We start from the raw sequence: 16,517 nt of genomic DNA, 5'->3' as shown, positions 1-16,517 counted from the left end.
GCCCTCTCCCTCACACTCCCATGTCGTCAGGTCAGCCCAACACAGTCACCTAGACGCCAACGAAGGGAAGCTATCTATGTCTATTTGTTTCAACCATTTCCTTTAAATCTTTCACTTTCACACACACAAACACACATTAACACATAAATATGTGAGCTTTTGTTTTTCCCATGTGCAGAGAGAAATGGGTTTAGGGTTCAATATATATACAATATATGGTTTAAAGCCAGGCCTGGATCCTGATGTTGCATAAAAGTTTTTATTTCTCTCTGTGTCTCTGGTGCAACCGAATAGTGTGACCTCACTCCTCAAGTTTAAACACCCCCAACTAGGGCCATTGAAAACCTTGCTTTTCGGTGACATAGCTGGCTAAAGCATTGTTTATGAAAGGTGGTTGTCACATGCTTGAGTCAGAGAACTTAAGTTTTAAAAGACTCATGGAATGTGAATGGTTCGAGCCAACCAAAAAGCTCATTAATGCAATAAAGTTTTACACCAGACTAAGCCATGAATGTTCCAGTGATCATTTGAATGCAGCTTAACTCCCCCTTGAGGTAAAAACACAAAGACGCACCAAGCCAATGTTATGTTATGGTGCATTGCGTTACATTGGTACCCGTTGCGTCACGGTAAATGATCTGCAGCTTAAAAGAGAAACGTGTTATATGTAAGAAGTGTGTGTGTGTGTGGTGTGGCGTGTGTGACACGCATGAAAATGAATGGTAAGTGTTTTATTTTGAGTGTGTGTAAGAGGGTGTGATGCGTGTGAGGGGGGAGGGGGGGGCGTGTGCGCCTGTGTGTGGCATCCGTGTCAGTGGAAGTGGCAAGTGAAGGTTAGCAAAGGGTTAAGAAGCCTGGCTGTGTTGTCGGTATGGGGGTAGCCCTGGAAACGGGAATGGAATGTTGAGACCTGTTGTTCCTGGTGTGGGGAGAGCAGAGGCTTATGGGAGATCTGTAGTGTGTAGGGGGCCAGGATGAGGGCCAGGAGAGTCGCATGCCTGGCGGTCGTCGTGGTAACAGTCTCACCACCCAGAAGGGCCAGTGTCCAAAGAAACTGACCATGAATGTGACACAAACAATGCCGGCTGTCGACTAAATACTCCAGCAAAAACACAAGCAAAGATACAACAAAACACACAAGTAGGAAGAATGCCAGTTTTCTACTGAAAAATGAACTTGACTGGCAAAATGTTATTTGAAACTGGATATGTTTGATTGGTAACACTAGTAGACACCCCTCCCCCCATGTAATGGTGATAACCTACATTACATTTTTTCACTTCACTATAGAAAAACAACTTTTTCCACACTAACAGTCTCTCCTCTAATTCCACCCCCTTTCTCACTGTTTCTGTCTTTGCAACTGTCTCTATCCTTTCCTTTGTCTCAATCCACCATCTCAGAGAGGCTCTTAATCAGCCTTCCAGACTCACAGCCCAGCAGAGCCAAGTTTATAGCTGGACCAAGGCTAGCAGGCTGGTACTGTATGACCTAGCCAGGCTAGCAGGCTGTATGATCTAGCCAGGCTAGCAGGCTGCATGACCTAACCAGGCTAGCAGCCTGTATGACCTAGCCAGGCTAGCAGGCTGTATGATCTAGCCAGGCTAGCAGGCTGTATGATCTAGCCAGGCTAGCAGGCTGTATGACCTAGCCAGGCTAGCAGGCTGCATGACCTAGCCAGGCTAGCAGGCTGTATGATCTAGCCAGGCTATTAGCCTGCATGACCTAGCCAGGCTGCAGGCTGTATGATCTAGCCAGGCTAGCAGGCTGGTATTGTTTGATCTACCTCGGGGCTTCAGTGACTAGATGACATTATATCACAATAATAAACATATGAGAATACTATAATAGTACAGTACTTTTGGAGTGGTGGTGAGAAAATTAATATACGCTGAGACTAGCAGGCAGTTATTGGTTTTGATCCCAGAGCTGGCAGGGTGAAGGGGTTCATCAAGGCCAGAGAGGGTAAGCACTCTCTTTAGACTTCACATGAAGGTGTCTGGGGTAGAGTGCAACTGTGAGCTAATCAGGGTAACGCCGTCATTCCATACTGCCACGACATTGTCCAGGTCACTCTCTATGTGAAGGAGGATGGGGAAAACCATTACCTCTCTACCTCTTTCTGGTCCCCCCCCCCTCCTCCCTCTCTCAGTCTTTCTCTTTCCCTCTCTCTTTCTGTGTCTATCTCTAATTCTACACCTCACTCTGATGTTATTGACCCTCTGTGAAGTCTTTGATGTCTTTTTGTCTGATCAATAATTACATGCGTACAAAGTTATATAACTTGTGTGTTTGTGTTGTACATTGCTCCAGTCATTCTCAAATTCTGTTTCTGCCCACTGACACACGGTGCAGTTGTGTGGAGGTGTGGCTGGGTGCTGTGCAGATGCCAGGCTAAACTTAGACCGAGTGCAGTTGTCGTACTCCATTAAAAGCCAGTATATTATCGTGTGTGTCCAATAAAACTAGAATATATTGAGGCAGTATTAAAAAACAAAAGTTGATTTTGCAATAAAAGGGTGCATAGAGATTGTGATTGTTGGAGGAAAGGTAGATTAAAGAGAACAGAACATTGGGCTGAGATGACTCAGAGAAAATCTTCAAGGTTGACAGTCCTGACTCATGGCTCCACTGGTAGGTCAAAGCAGACATGTTTGTGTGTGTTGTCAGGTATCATGAATGCCCCCTACCACTGTTCTTGCCCCTGTGACCCTGCCTCTTCCAAAGTATGACCGTTTAATTCACTGTTAGCTGCTGCTGCGCCTGATGTTTAGAGCTAATTTGAGTCACCCTCATTCAAAGTGAATTAAGTACAAACTTCCTTTTCCACTTTGTGATCGATGTCTCATGACGGATGGTATTTGACCTTTCGTCTCTCAAGCTTTAAAGATAGAAATGCACACATACCTCCCCCGCACCCTTAACACCAAGCAAATACCGTCAAAAATAAAGACCTCAATGTGCGAAAAAGATTTTATTACAGAGTAAGTTCCAGAAAGTTGAATGAATTTCTTAGACTAAAAGAGAGGCTAGGGACAAGCAGAGCCCCATCTGCTGAATGCATTCATCGTTTCCCATATTTGTACATCCATTCAGTTGTTCATCATCATCTGGTCAGTCAATAGTTAATCCAATATTCATGCAGTCACTTGTCATCCATGTGGATGTTTCATCCCATTCATCCATCATTCAGTTTATCAACTCATCCATTCATGCATTTCACTGATCCATATTTTTTTTTTTGCAATACATTATTTACAGTGCATGATTCGATTGGTGGAAATTTTACAATGTCAATTAATACAGCTACTTGATCATGTGTGAGACCATCTAAACTGTAAGGTGATTCCCATGGTGAGGGGAAGCAGAGTGAAAAGCAAGCAGTGTCACTGCACTGTGTCCCAGTAAGGAGCTAATCTGCTTGTGAAAGTAGCACTGAGGGCAGATGTCTGAGCACAACTAAGCCTGTTGGGTGACAGAAACAGCCAGAGCCTATTAAATGGCACACGGGCCCAACTGCCACTAACAGATGACGTACACACAGAATCAGGAGTTCAAAGTTCCCAGGGTCTGGCCCACTGTGATGCGTGTATGAAATTAATTTGCACTCTATGGAAGCAGTACCTTGAATCAATTTGATTCTTCCAATAAAAAAAACTCAAAAGCAACCCAACTCTAAGTAGATAAGACAAGGCAAGCTTCTATTACATCAACATAAAAATATCAGAAACATAATTGTCATCAACTCTTAAAGCAAAAAAAAACTAACAATTTAAAGCAAGCACTTTTAAATATTGCAATTTGTTAGCAAACGTTAATAAAATGTTATGCAAATGTTGCTCAAAAGTTTTCCGCAGTAAGTATAATTTATTATTTTTCATACACCTTGAATTGTGAATCGGTTACCGTTTCTTTTCTCCTGAAAAATATTATAATAATTTAATTAATTTAATGTTATCACAGCCTTCAAGTCTCTCCAGATGTATCGCTATCGGAGAGACAGGTGGGAGAGACAGGTGGGATAGTCTTTGTGATTCTACAGTACCTTTGCCGAGTAATGTACTAGTGACTGGCATTGTTATAATTCAACTCATTTTGAGCTTAGCCTGAGGTTTCTTGTTTGATATGTCTAAAGAAAAGCAACGCAACACAAAAAGGAGCCCCAAATGGTTATTACTAGCAGTCATTCAGTCAAACACACAAGTCAGACTGACAAGAAAAGAGTTACAGTCTCGTATCATCATTAGTACCTCAAGTACCTTTGCTGTGTCATCCAATCTGTAGATTGGACCCTGATATGTCAGAGTTTAGAATTTACTGATGTAACATTGACATGCTGAGGTTTAGTCCCACTGGAACATGGAACCTGTAAGGCTGTAGATCAAGTACCTCATTTATTGAAAGATGGACTGGAGTCCTAGGCAAAGCACCTTTGTTGTCATGGTAGCAGCCGACTTACGCCAACTTGTTTTTCAATAAAAAGCTAAAAAAGGCAGACGTGACCATAGGGATAGGAGAAACAGTATTCATACTGATACAAATACCATAACTAAAATGGACTAAAGCCGATGTATGTGGAGGAGGAAGAGAACAAGGCTGGAAGGTCTTGGGGGGAGAGGGATTCCAGTGCGGTTCTGTATGGCAGCGATCTGTGTCCTGAGGTGAGGTTGGGCCGACAGTCATCTGGTTCCGCCGCTTCTTCTTCTTCTTCATCGAGGAAGTTGACTGCGGAGGCAGCGTGACATTGACCTGCAGGCGACTGCTACTGACATACGCAGCTCTGCTGCAGCTAGGTCCAGTTTGTGAGGTTGTGAGTGGTGATGGCTATAGATTAGATACGTGTTGTGACGTGTGATCAGCAACACCCAGTGGAAAGATCTGTTCAGGCGTGGAAGGATCTACAGCCTGGATCCATCTGAAGAGCTGGATTGTTATTCTGTAATGAAGAGGAAAACAGCATTAGAAAACGGATGGCACCTTAGATATGGACAACATTTGGGTGACATCACCGTTTGGCCTGACATCAAGAGGATTTGAAAGAATCTGTTGAGTGTGTGAGTGTAAGAATGTAGGCCTACTATTTCTGTCCTTGGCCTTTAGCACATCAGAGGGATGAGAGTCTATACAGAGCACATTTAACGTTTCTGTTATGCAATGACGTCCCTGCCTACAGCGTTATTTTACTGCCTGACGTGGGGCATCAGCAGGTCCACTGACATCCTTACAGACAGGAAGACACCCCCTGATCAGCTCTCCATTGTTTGTGCAGGAAGATACTGTGATGAGAACTACATAACTAACTCAACCTTTTATTTAGGGGTTTATCAAAACGAGTTCCCCTTGCCGAGGAAACAGACATCAGCAAACCTGATCCTTAAAATGTAAATGTAAAGTCAAATCAAAGCCTGTAGACTGAAAAGTGTGTCAGACCAGACCAGCTGGAGGAAGCTTCAACTCAAGAGCTGATTCCACACTGGATGGATATGAGAAATATACTGTAATGCAATAAGTGAAACTGTAAACCTTAGTCAAAAATACAAGATTTACGAGGAGTATTATAAAAGACATGCCCTTCTCCTAGTCTCAGCGCAAAACAAGGATCTGAAAAGACAGCAGCCCCATGCACCCAACCTTACTTTCTTTAGATCTGAAATTGATTTGGCTTTCTGCTCTTTACTTAGAAAACCAAAATGTTGCAGTACACTGCAAAGAATGAACTTGAAAGCCACAAGTCCAAACACATAACTGACAGTTCAGGATGACATTCCAACACTGCCAAAGTATAAAGCTCTAGATGCTGCTATTAGTACAGGAATTTTCCAGATGGTAAACTGTGGTCGCTTGGCCCGTTTCTTCAACTAAGAAGCTTTTCAATGACCACATGCTGCATGTGCCCCAAAATCATACACATACGTACACACACACACACACACACTTCATAATGTCTGAAATAGCCAACATGATTAAGCACCTTACGCTTGCATAGCAATAACAGCAGGCAGAACTGAGAGTAAAATCATGTATGCACACATGCACACGGTACAGTACATACAGTACACTCAATCACACATACAAAAAGGAACCTGGTCATAGATTCAGGAGCTCCTAATAAGGTAGTGAGCTAGGGGTGCTACCTAAGCTCCTCCTGCTGGCATTACAGTACAGCAAGAAGCAGGACCAGGGTTTTTTATTTTGTGTGTGTGTGTGTGTCTGTGTGTGTGTCTGTGTGTGTGTGTGTGGGGGGGGGGGGGGGAGCATGGGGCCACTTCAGCCAGCAGATCCCCAGTAAGAGGATAGCATTACTATTACAGATGAGTGACCACAAAGTGCGTTGACATTCTCTCCGACTTACGTCAGAGCGCAGGTCATGTTCAGCGACAGAACACTCAACGATCCTCTCTCTCTCGTCGCTCGCCCGTGTAGTAGCGTACTGTGATTAACGCACACACTAAAAACAGATGCCAACACGCGGCACTTTGCAATTCAAACGCCCTTTTCAACTACAAACAATACACTGCAATATAAAAAAAAATAGAATATTTTGTTAGCGTAATATTTTATTAGTATTAAACCCATAGAGGATTACATCTACAATAAGCTTTCATACATTTTGTATGAGAATTCTCCTGCGGAACAGGTTTTGTTCTTAATACCATCACTCAGGGATTGTATCAAACAATAAGTTGATTAAAAGACAGCAAGCCTTCATGGGTGAAGAGGAGGGACAGCCAATACGATGAAGAACCAGGAAATACAACCGGAAAATTACTCAGGCAGACAAGACATTTCTGTATTTGGTTTACATCTCATTAAATAATAAGAAAAAATATCTATAAAATCTCTCTCCATTTGATCTCTCACTCACAAGAAACAATAGAAAAAGACATGCATTTTCAAGCAGGCTGTAACGTTAAATAAATATATATATATATATATATATATATATTGAAAGGGGAACTACTTTGGCAGGGAACATAACCCTTCCCTCCACACAGGCTTGCACTCTGTCTGGGTTAGGGTTAGTGAGTATGTGGGCATGTATGTGACCCTTTAACTGACTCCCTTTTCCCTTGCACAGCAGAAACAAACATATTTTAACACCAGTGACAAACACAGACCACACCTCAGCCAAAACCATCACATAAAGGATCACACTGTTTGTTAGGATGTTTGATGCTACTGAGATGTCCCAAACTTAGTTAACACCAAAATTATATAATAATAATATATTGTAAAACGGCACACCTTCTCAATGGCTTTCATCAAGAGATCCAAACACTGGTATCAACATGTGTCTGATGTGGAAGAGAACTGCATGCCTAATGTCATTCTTTTAAGCAAAGGAAAGAGTTCCCACTCCCACACAATCCAGATGTTTTTCCTACTTAAACAAGTTGAGACTGAGACACATACTCTCCCTACTTGGCCCCTTTCCGCAGCAACTCCCAAATACTTCCACAGAGAAACCAAGATGGCTAATCAAATGCCTGAACTGTCCTCTCAAAGCTACAAGTTATTAATTAGTTCAACAACTACATTCTTATTAGGAACCATTTGCATTCATCATTGGCACCGTTTTCTGCATCAGCTGAATTCAGTCTATACAATAATAACATGTAGCATAGAACTGAATAACTCGCATGCGTCTGTGATCCTTCTGAGATCACTTGACTTAGCAGGCAAACAAAAGGCAAAACAATGTGTCTTGTACTCGCTGTGAAATACTTTACTGTTGATTGTTCTTCCACAGGTACAGTCCTGCACTTTTTGTGGTTCATGTTGTTTTAATTTGTAACTTGTATAACTGCATGCTCTTATGGGTCTTCCCTTTGGCACTTGTTTAGTTTTTTCACAATGTATGCTTCATGTTTTGGCTGCTTGCAATGTTTGGGACTACCTCGTTGTTATGATCAGTGACCTATGCTCTTTTGTAAAGCTCTCTCTTGGAAGTCGCTTTGGATAAAAGCGTCTGCTAAATGCATAAATGTAATGTAAATGTAAACAGAATGGGAGAGATTGATGAAAGGGTCACTAACAGCTTTGTGTGTCAGTCAAACAGCTTGAAGTACCTGAGCACAGACATCACAGATCGACATAGCGCTGTGATGTAGTAAGAGCACGCAGAAGAATGCCACGGCCGGCAAACGTCACAAAAACTTTCCACTCATGTTTCTGTGACCTCAAATAGGACATACGCACTTCTCGAAACCTTATACACTGGCAGGACGCCATGTTAGGGACTGCTGGGAACCAGACATAGCAGCCTAGAGGGTAGATCATGCTGAAAATACATACTTAAAAAATGCATTTAGTATAATATACTTTTTCTAGACACTCTAGATCCAAACATCTCACCCACTACTTGTGCTTGGCTTCCAGTTCACCATTATTGTGGTTACTGTTATGAGGGATTCAGGGAGCGGCAAGGATATAAACCAAACTCTTTCAGCTTGTGCTCCAGTCCTGATTAAGGCCACAGGATGATCTCAGAGCTGATCAAACAGCCTCTGTGTGTGGGGGAGGGAGGGAGGGAGGGGAGGGGAGGGGAGGGGAGGGGAGGGGAGGGGAGGGGAGGGAGGGAGGGAGGGAGGGAGGGAGGGAGGGAGGGAGGGAGGGAGGGAGGGAGGGAGGGAGGGAGGGAGGGAGGGAGGGGAGGGGAGGGAGGGGAGGGATGGGAGGGGAGGGGGGGTCCACATGGTTCACTGTCAAACCACATACCTGAAGGACATCGCTGATTCTTGTTTGTTTCCTTTGTTGGACAAGAACTCAAACTATTTAACGAAAAAGGGAAACACTGATCCAACATATTAATTTAGTTATCAACGTTATATACCCATTAAGTAGGAAAGGATTGAAGACAGAAACCTAGTTTACGAAGCACAGCCTGAGGCTGCAGTCTGCACAATTATAAAAAGCCACGACACACAGAGACAAACGCCTGTGCTCAATATTAAGAATCACTCAATAACCGAGTTACAGGAACCTAATGGTGAGCATGGTGGAGACATGCTGGACCTCACGACTCGCAGGACCTCACGGCTAAACACTTAATTGTAGTGTACAGTACGTGTAACAGACGTGGTCTTGCACGTTCCGTCAGAGGTTTACGGGCCTCCGTCCGCTCCCACGGGGAGTCGAACTCACCACCTCTGACTTCCCAAGCGCCACCACTACCAACTACGCCAACGAAAAGCTAGCAATTCGTTGACGCGGGTGGCCTACTACATACTTGAGGAGTGAGTTTCACCACACACCGGCTACATACGCAGTCCAACCAAGCCACCGTCAGCCCGGCACTGCAGGCTGAGGAGGTGATGCGAGGACAATGCACTCTGGGACTTGGAGTTGGCCAGGCAGAAGCATGGCTGCATGGAAGTGAGTCAAGGAGAAAGGTGGGACGGGGTGGGGCCGAGCCTGCTCCCGCCGCTGGCAGTCAGTCCCCTGGTTTAGCAGCTCAACTAACCCTTCTCAGAGCATCAGGTTCACCAGGCAGCAAGCCCTGAGAGCTGAAATGCATGCAGTCTCTATTATGGTCTGTGCTTTGGCACCACATCAAAGCAGCTCTATGTTCAATAAGCTGTATAGCTGGAGGCTTGATCTTACCGTAGAAAACACAGAGTATACAGAAACAGACCAGACAGCATTATACTGTACACCTACTGAGGTATCAGAGGAGAAAGATTAGGTGCTCTTTCCCTCTCTGTTTGTTGTCTTACCTATCCTCCCCCCTCCTCTCAGCCTCGTGCTACTCCACCAAGAAGCTTTAATAAGCCCCATGTAAAACAGGTACAAAAGCCGGTGTAAATTCTAGAGGCAGATTTCCAGCCCTGGAGCTACAAACAATGTGCTCATTTAGCCTTTTACACACATTCCACTGGCTATTTCACTCCCTAAATTTTTTTTACGCGCTTTCCTATGTCCACCGTTCCCCCTCCTGGTTTGCTTTGCGTGTTCTTAAATGAGTGTCATGGCCACCCGATTTTGAGCAAGTTTAGTACAATAAACAGACAGGACTGGGCATAACAAAGGGAGGGCGCCGCAAATGCCACCGTGAGAAGATTCAGCGTGCAGAGCTCAAGCCTTGCAGGAGCACAACCCGTGGCCAAATGTATAAAAGCATTTGACAAAACCAAAAAGTGCACAATATTAATAGGATTAAAGTGATTAGTGCCTAGGGACTGTTTGTGTTTTACAAGACCCGTCTGATACAAGACATGCCTTGCAGGCTACATTCTCAAATACAAAAACATTTTTAAGTCAGTTTTGCATATACCAGGGAAGGTAATACACTTTACTCATACACTCTTGTTACTCATTGTAAAATCAATGACAGGGTGTGTGAATGAGAGGGAAGTTTATTCTCCCACTGGAGAGTGAGAGCAGAGGGTGGAACAGGACCCCCAGGTTAGAAGAGCAAGAACTCTTCTTTCCTCTCGTGGGGAATTTTGATTCATCGGTTTGTTTGTTTAGCATAATTCACTAGTGGCCCAAATGAAAACAACCTATTTTACCATAAATGGGTGTAAGCTATCAATATTCATTAAGAAATGGCCATTGCACGCCCAGTAAATTGTCTTTATCATTGATTAAGCATGATGTCTAAACCGTGCAAAGGTACACCTATTCTTGAACATAGGAGTTTTATTGATATACATCTGACCCTTAGTAGATACAGCCACAAGCATGTTTCAAAGGCCATTTCCTATATGTATGCACCTTTATAGATCTCACCCCTGGAGATCTTCCACTACGATACACAATTCCAAGCACTCATGTTCATGCCTGCACTGTTGCCAAAGATTGGTTTGTTGTTACTAACCCTTATGGACATTTCTTTGCTTTTCTGATCTAGTGATCATGTGCTAATAATGTTGAAACCACAGTCCATGTTCACTTGAACCAGGATCCTCTTTACCCCATCCCCAGACCTTGGCTTAGAGATGGTTATCTAAAAGATGGAGTTAGCTGCTATACTTCCTCATATACACAGTCTCCCCACATGGATCTCCAAACAAGGATGACCTTGTTTTCAGCATGAAGTGACACCCAAGTGCACCAGCCCAGTGGTCTGCTCACTGGTCTACAACTCGTGCTGTGCAGATTCGGACCGAATGTTAACATTTTCAAGTCACGGTTTCTCATAGAGTTGCGACGGCTAAGGCTAACGCAAACACGTGTGGGCCAGCTGCACAGATGACATCCTGTGACCAAGTATGCTTCTTCCGTCAATGAAGTTTACTCACGGGATACATTTCCTGCCTACACAACGACACTGAATGCATCACATCTTGACACTTATTTGTGGTCCAATGATACCAAACAGTTTACTGTAAGCCCCACGAAGCCTCGTGAAGTAAAAAAAGTCTCTCACCTTGTCTGTAGGAGTTGTTACTCTTCAGCTTTGTTAAAGCTGATGCTGGCATAGGCACTTAAGTCGTCCGGCCCACTTCTACCCAGGTGCTCCTGCCACCTTGTCTGGCTACAACCCCACCAAGGAGGGGGCTGGTCTCTGTCCAGGTCCAGGTCCATGTAGTTCAGCTCGTTAGGATTCTTGGCACCGGCGCCGAGTGAAGACTCCCTTTTCCCGTAGGCAACTTGCGAATCCTCCAACTTAAACCACACGTTTTCAAATGAGGCAGAGCTGTGACGCTTCACTTCCTGCGTGTTGGTCGCGGTCGAGCCGACTGTCCCCTTGTTCCCCTTGGAGGAGAACGTCTCTGAGCTATGACGACGCCGGCCCTGCTTGTCTGCCCGGATTACTTTGGCTCCCTGGTTCCAGTTGGGGCTGGACGTTACCCTGGTAAAAGCGCTCAGCCCCGACAAAGGGCCAAGAAGGCCTACATGTCCTGAGCAAGGACCCGCCCCAAGCCAGGATAGTTCCGGACCAGGCAACACACAGGATGAGCTGGCTTCATCGTTGGACACTGAGGTGTTTAGTATTCTCTGTGTGTCAGAGCGCTCTTTGCAGGAAGCCTCTGGATTAATAGTGCTGTAACCCGGGCCTTGCGGGCTCTCACAGACCAGAGCAGGAGAGGGAGGGGCGTAATCTTCTCTCTGTATTGCATAATCATCTGAGCTGAGTGGAGATTTGTCTGCGGTCCTGGGCATGCTGCCCTGGGTTCCCAGGTGTATGTTCATGTACTCTGACGGGGTGTTTTCTGAGAACACCTTGTCACTGAATTCAATATTAACATACTCCCCGGGGCTTTTGGGCTCTGAGGGTAAGGGGCCATCTTGGGCACTGGACAGAGTGCTAGACTTGGGTTCCAGAGAGAGGTGTGCTGGTCTATCCAGTCTTATCCGTTCAGCTGTCCTGGGATTGGCTGCAAACTGGGAGTTCCCGAGTCCGCCCACACTGTCAGTACTTGTGGATGACGAGTCGTCGCCGAAGGCCAGGCGTCCAGAGCTAAGGGAGAGGCGCAGGGGGCTCGCTTCTGCCTCCCTGTGACCCTTTTTGAGGGAGCGAGGCAGAGAGAAATAGGCGTACATGGACCTGTTCGGCTCATCGACAGAGTTAAAGTAGCAATCGGGCGGCGTGCTGGTGGTAGAGCCGCTGGCTGGGGACATGTTCATGTAATCTCCACACGATAACACCTTCTCGTCTATGCTGTCCACAGAGGGTTTAAGATGATCCCCGTGAGCCCAGATTTTACCAAAGGTAGTTATATCTGGAGAACAGCTGTCACTGGGGGACATCATCATGTAACCGTTAGGATCCATCCTGAGGTGCTGGCGGGGGTTGATGATGCGCTGGGGTGCGGACACACACGCAGGGCTCATGGGCATGTAGTCTGTGCCTTTATCGGAGGCAACGCTCACACCGGGAGACATGGGCATGTATCCATCGTCTTTCGGCACGTTTTCGTTCCCCTTAGCGAGGTCGTTGAGGCCCTTGTTTGCACGCGAGGCTGAGTCTGGTATGGACTCCTCCCTGTGAGTCGACCCCTGGCTGAAGGAGTTAGCAGGCATCATCTTCGTGTACTCCTTGACAGAACCCTCAGACGACTGAGACGGAGTGTTTCGCTGGTTAAGTGTCGGAGGAGGAGGAGGGGTCCCCGAGGAGTGCGTTCGCTTTCTGAAACACTTGTCCTGCTCTGGATCCTCCAGATAGTGGGATGCCCCACAAGGACGACTGCAGCCAGACCTCCCTTCAGGCAGCGCTGCCGGCTTGTCCATACAGATGTAGTTGTTCAGTTCTTCCTCCGTCGTGGGCGGTGTGTAGCCTAGCAAATCCGGTGTGACACTGCGGAAGGAGCTTGTGAAGTCATAGGGGCTCGAGCCGTACTCGTCAGAGGAGATGAACCCTCCGTCACTCGGGGAGCCAGACATGGAGGCGCTGGAGCGGCGGGGGTAGAGGCTGTCAGAGGTGGAGCCGTGCCCGCTGGTGCAACTGGAGGACAGGCTGACAGGGCTGATGGCAGAAGGGGAGCAACGGGAAGACCTGGGAATAGACCGGCTGTGATTCAGGGGAGGGTGCAGCCGGGATGCCCCTCGGTGTCTGTGAGATTGGGTCCTGGCAGGACTGGGGCTTCCTGGTCCCGTTTCCACAGAAAGGGGTCTGGACATGGTTCCCTCCCCATCACTCGATGCTCTGACTCTGAAAGACTGGCTATGCTTTGGACCTAAAGGCGAGGTAGCGGTGACAATCTCTGCCCGGGACCTCCTGCCCAGCCCAACCTGACTAGGGGGTGGGTTGTGGTGGTGATGTCGTCGCAAAGGCACTGTGATAGGGTTGGAGCAGTTTGAGGAGGACTGACTTTTGCTCCTGGGACGAAACTCTTCACTCATTGCCTTCATGGCCTCCAAAATTGTTTCATGCATATTTTGAGCAACTACAGAGTCATCCACCTGCATCCAGAACTCTCCAGGGCCGGTGACTGCTGATCTTCCCACTTCAATGAAAAAGAAATGCTCTGAATGTCCACACCTACGTATGTTCATTAGCTGGAGCACGACAGCTGCAGCATCTGAATTTAATTTTACAAAGCTGATATTTTTTTTTGTGAGGCACAATCTGTAAATCCCAATCAAATTTTTGGTTTGTCCAAGGCCCTTTGGTTTTAAAATAACTTGCCAGACTTCTGAAAAGGCTGGTCCTGGCATGTGTTCTCCAGAACTCTCTTCCCCAATCCTACTGCCAGCTACAACGTTGTGAACCTTTCCTCTATTATGTAGATCCACTAGTGCTTGGTACCATAAATCTTGCTCCTGCTCGCTGTCTGCAGCAATGGAAAAATACTCTTCCTTGGTGTAAAGGGCAACTAGGTGTTTGTTTTTAGAATCAGCCCTTTTGTTGATGTTGAAGCATGTCTCAAGAGGAATCACCTTTTTGGGCACTCCAGACTTATGTCTCCATTTCTTCTCGTTCTCGTAGTACTCGAGCCTCGAGGGTCCTGCATCACTAGCCGCGCGCAAGACAAAAAACCTCTTGTGCATGCTTTTAGGTTTCCTTAAATAGCCCACTTTTCTTACGTCTGAAAAACAGTTCTGCTCAGTAATAAGACTGGCCATTTTGGAAAAATGTAAATCCGGGTGGAAAAACAGGTATGTTTTCTCCAGATCATATGGTAGCCTGGACTACTAGTTGTACATTGAACGTAAGTTCGGTTGCTTTCTATGAACGTACCATGGTTGGAAATTCACCTCTCCACTAGGCTTCGGAGAATTTCTCTTAAGCCTTGTTATGCTATAAAGTGGTCCAAGCAGCCAGAAAGGACGCTGTCAAACTGTCGCCACTGATGTACAATCTCCAGGCTCCACATCTTTGAACATTATGCTCCATGATATATTCAAACAAATATATTGATGGTGTACACTTACACTTCAGTCCAGAGTTCTTATCAAGACTATCATTGTTATTTTGGAACCCAAGTTTGTTGTAGCTATTCTGCAAAACTGCAAGATAAAAAACATATAGCTATCAATGTAAGCAATCTCTTCCTAAAAAACAAGTCCATCGTAATAAAACTTGAGCGGGCGTGACGGATCCAGGTATAATTCGGCTACCGATTTGGCTGGCACCGTGGTTGTTTGTGTGGATCCCTGTCCACCGATCCCAGTCTGAGCTCGAGATTAGTGAGTGACAAGTCTAGGTATAGGTACACACGTTTTGTGTCACAGGAACAGCCGCTTTTTTATAGAACGAGGTTCATGAGATTCCACTCCCGTCAAAATCCAGTAGCCTACACTGGAGATGCCGGTGAAGGGTGTAGCCTACACCTAAATAAAATGTACAATACTAAAGAATGAAATATGCCTACCGATGCCACGTCAACATGTAAGCTACATAAATTACCTGTCCAAAAATATCACAACGAAAAGACATGATCTAGTTGTTATAATCTATACTTTTATGAATAGTATAGGATTAATATGATTGGTCCTCCTTATTAGTGTCAACACCGGTGCCTGCTGTTTCTCTGGGCGGGTCTCATCTATATTGTACAATGCACACGGCGAACGCCGGCTTACAAAACGTGTTGACTACATTGGAAAATGCCTGGGACACAACCTACCGTGGTACCAAAATCTTAGTAGCCTTTCCCTATAGGTAGAGAGACTCGGTGTAATGATCTCATTGGCCAAAAGTCAATCAATCACAATTGCAGATATGCGTTTTGTGTAAAAAAATAAAAAGAATAAAAAAACGTCCTACATAACATATATAATTTGAACAGAATGTGTGAACTAGTCCATAGACCGGAACTGGCAACACATGTGAGAATGTGGTCTTATATAGGCCTAATAATTAAATTATTTTTTATACATTTAGTCAAAATGTACCCAATTTGCATATGCCACCGAGTAGGCCTAGATCTTGACAGCAAGCCTTGTTGAAACATGATCAATTCGGGGACCACCGGCGTTAACGCATGGCAACTATTAAAGTCCTATGAAAACGCATTCATATAGCAGCCTATTATTGTACACTAGGCTATATGCTGCCATCTACCGTTCCATTTCCACGGGCTCACGTGTGACCAGTAACTTCAGTGAGAGGCGGCAGAATACGTTTTTTTCCCCCGGCTTTTGATATTCCAACCCAATCAAAGACACCTTTGGCGTCCCCCACCATAGGTATTGAAACCCTACAGTCACAGTCACCAGCACTACCTACAGACACCAGGACACACACACCTCAGTGTTCACCCCACACACTGCAACAGATGTGAGCGGTAGCAATGATGTGAGTGTGTCAAACGTAAATAGATCACTGACTGGAGACATATCGACTGAAATGTAAGGGAAAAGTTGTTTATGTGAATTTTTCCCATTTTATTTGGAACTGATGCTGTCATGGGAAAGATGGGGAGGCCAAAAGCTAACTTTGTAGGCTACTATTGACATGATCAATGACATGTACTAAACAAGGTGCATGAAAGATAAGTGAATCAATCAACAAACGAATTGATAAATAACAGAAAGTCACCTTTATAACCTGGTAACCCTCTACCACCAGGTGGACCTTGGTCTCCATCTTGTCCTGGTTCCCCTGGCTCTCCTGCTGTGCAGTAGGC

At 45.4% G+C, this 16,517-nt stretch overlaps 1 protein-coding gene across 1 annotated transcript; it reads right to left on the bottom strand.

Annotated features, from left to right (window-relative positions):
- Nucleotides 1–2,959: 2,959 nt before the first annotated feature.
- Nucleotides 2,960–15,071, bottom strand: irs1 (insulin receptor substrate 1). The gene is made up of 2 exons (XM_047036545.1): nt 11,372–15,071; nt 2,960–4,936 (listed from the first exon to the last, which is right to left on the bottom strand). The coding sequence occupies exon 1, from the start codon at nt 14,509–14,511 to the stop codon at nt 11,389–11,391; it is 3,123 nt and encodes a 1,040-aa protein (XP_046892501.1). The 5' UTR covers nt 14,512–15,071; the 3' UTR covers nt 2,960–4,936; nt 11,372–11,388.
- Nucleotides 15,072–16,517: the final 1,446 nt, after the last annotated feature.

This window comes from Hypomesus transpacificus, chromosome 15, assembly GCF_021917145.1.
Source record: "Hypomesus transpacificus isolate Combined female chromosome 15, fHypTra1, whole genome shotgun sequence".
NCBI classification, from domain to species: Eukaryota; Metazoa; Chordata; class Actinopteri; order Osmeriformes; family Osmeridae; genus Hypomesus; species Hypomesus transpacificus.
The sequence above is the reverse complement of the archived record's forward strand: the minus strand, read 5'-3'. Positions and strand labels throughout refer to the sequence as shown.

Excerpts from the sequence above, each read along its gene's own strand:
- irs1 (XM_047036545.1), bottom strand. The coding sequence starts at position 14,511 with ATGGCCAGTCTTATTACTGAGCAGAACTGTTTTTCAGACGTAAGAAAA.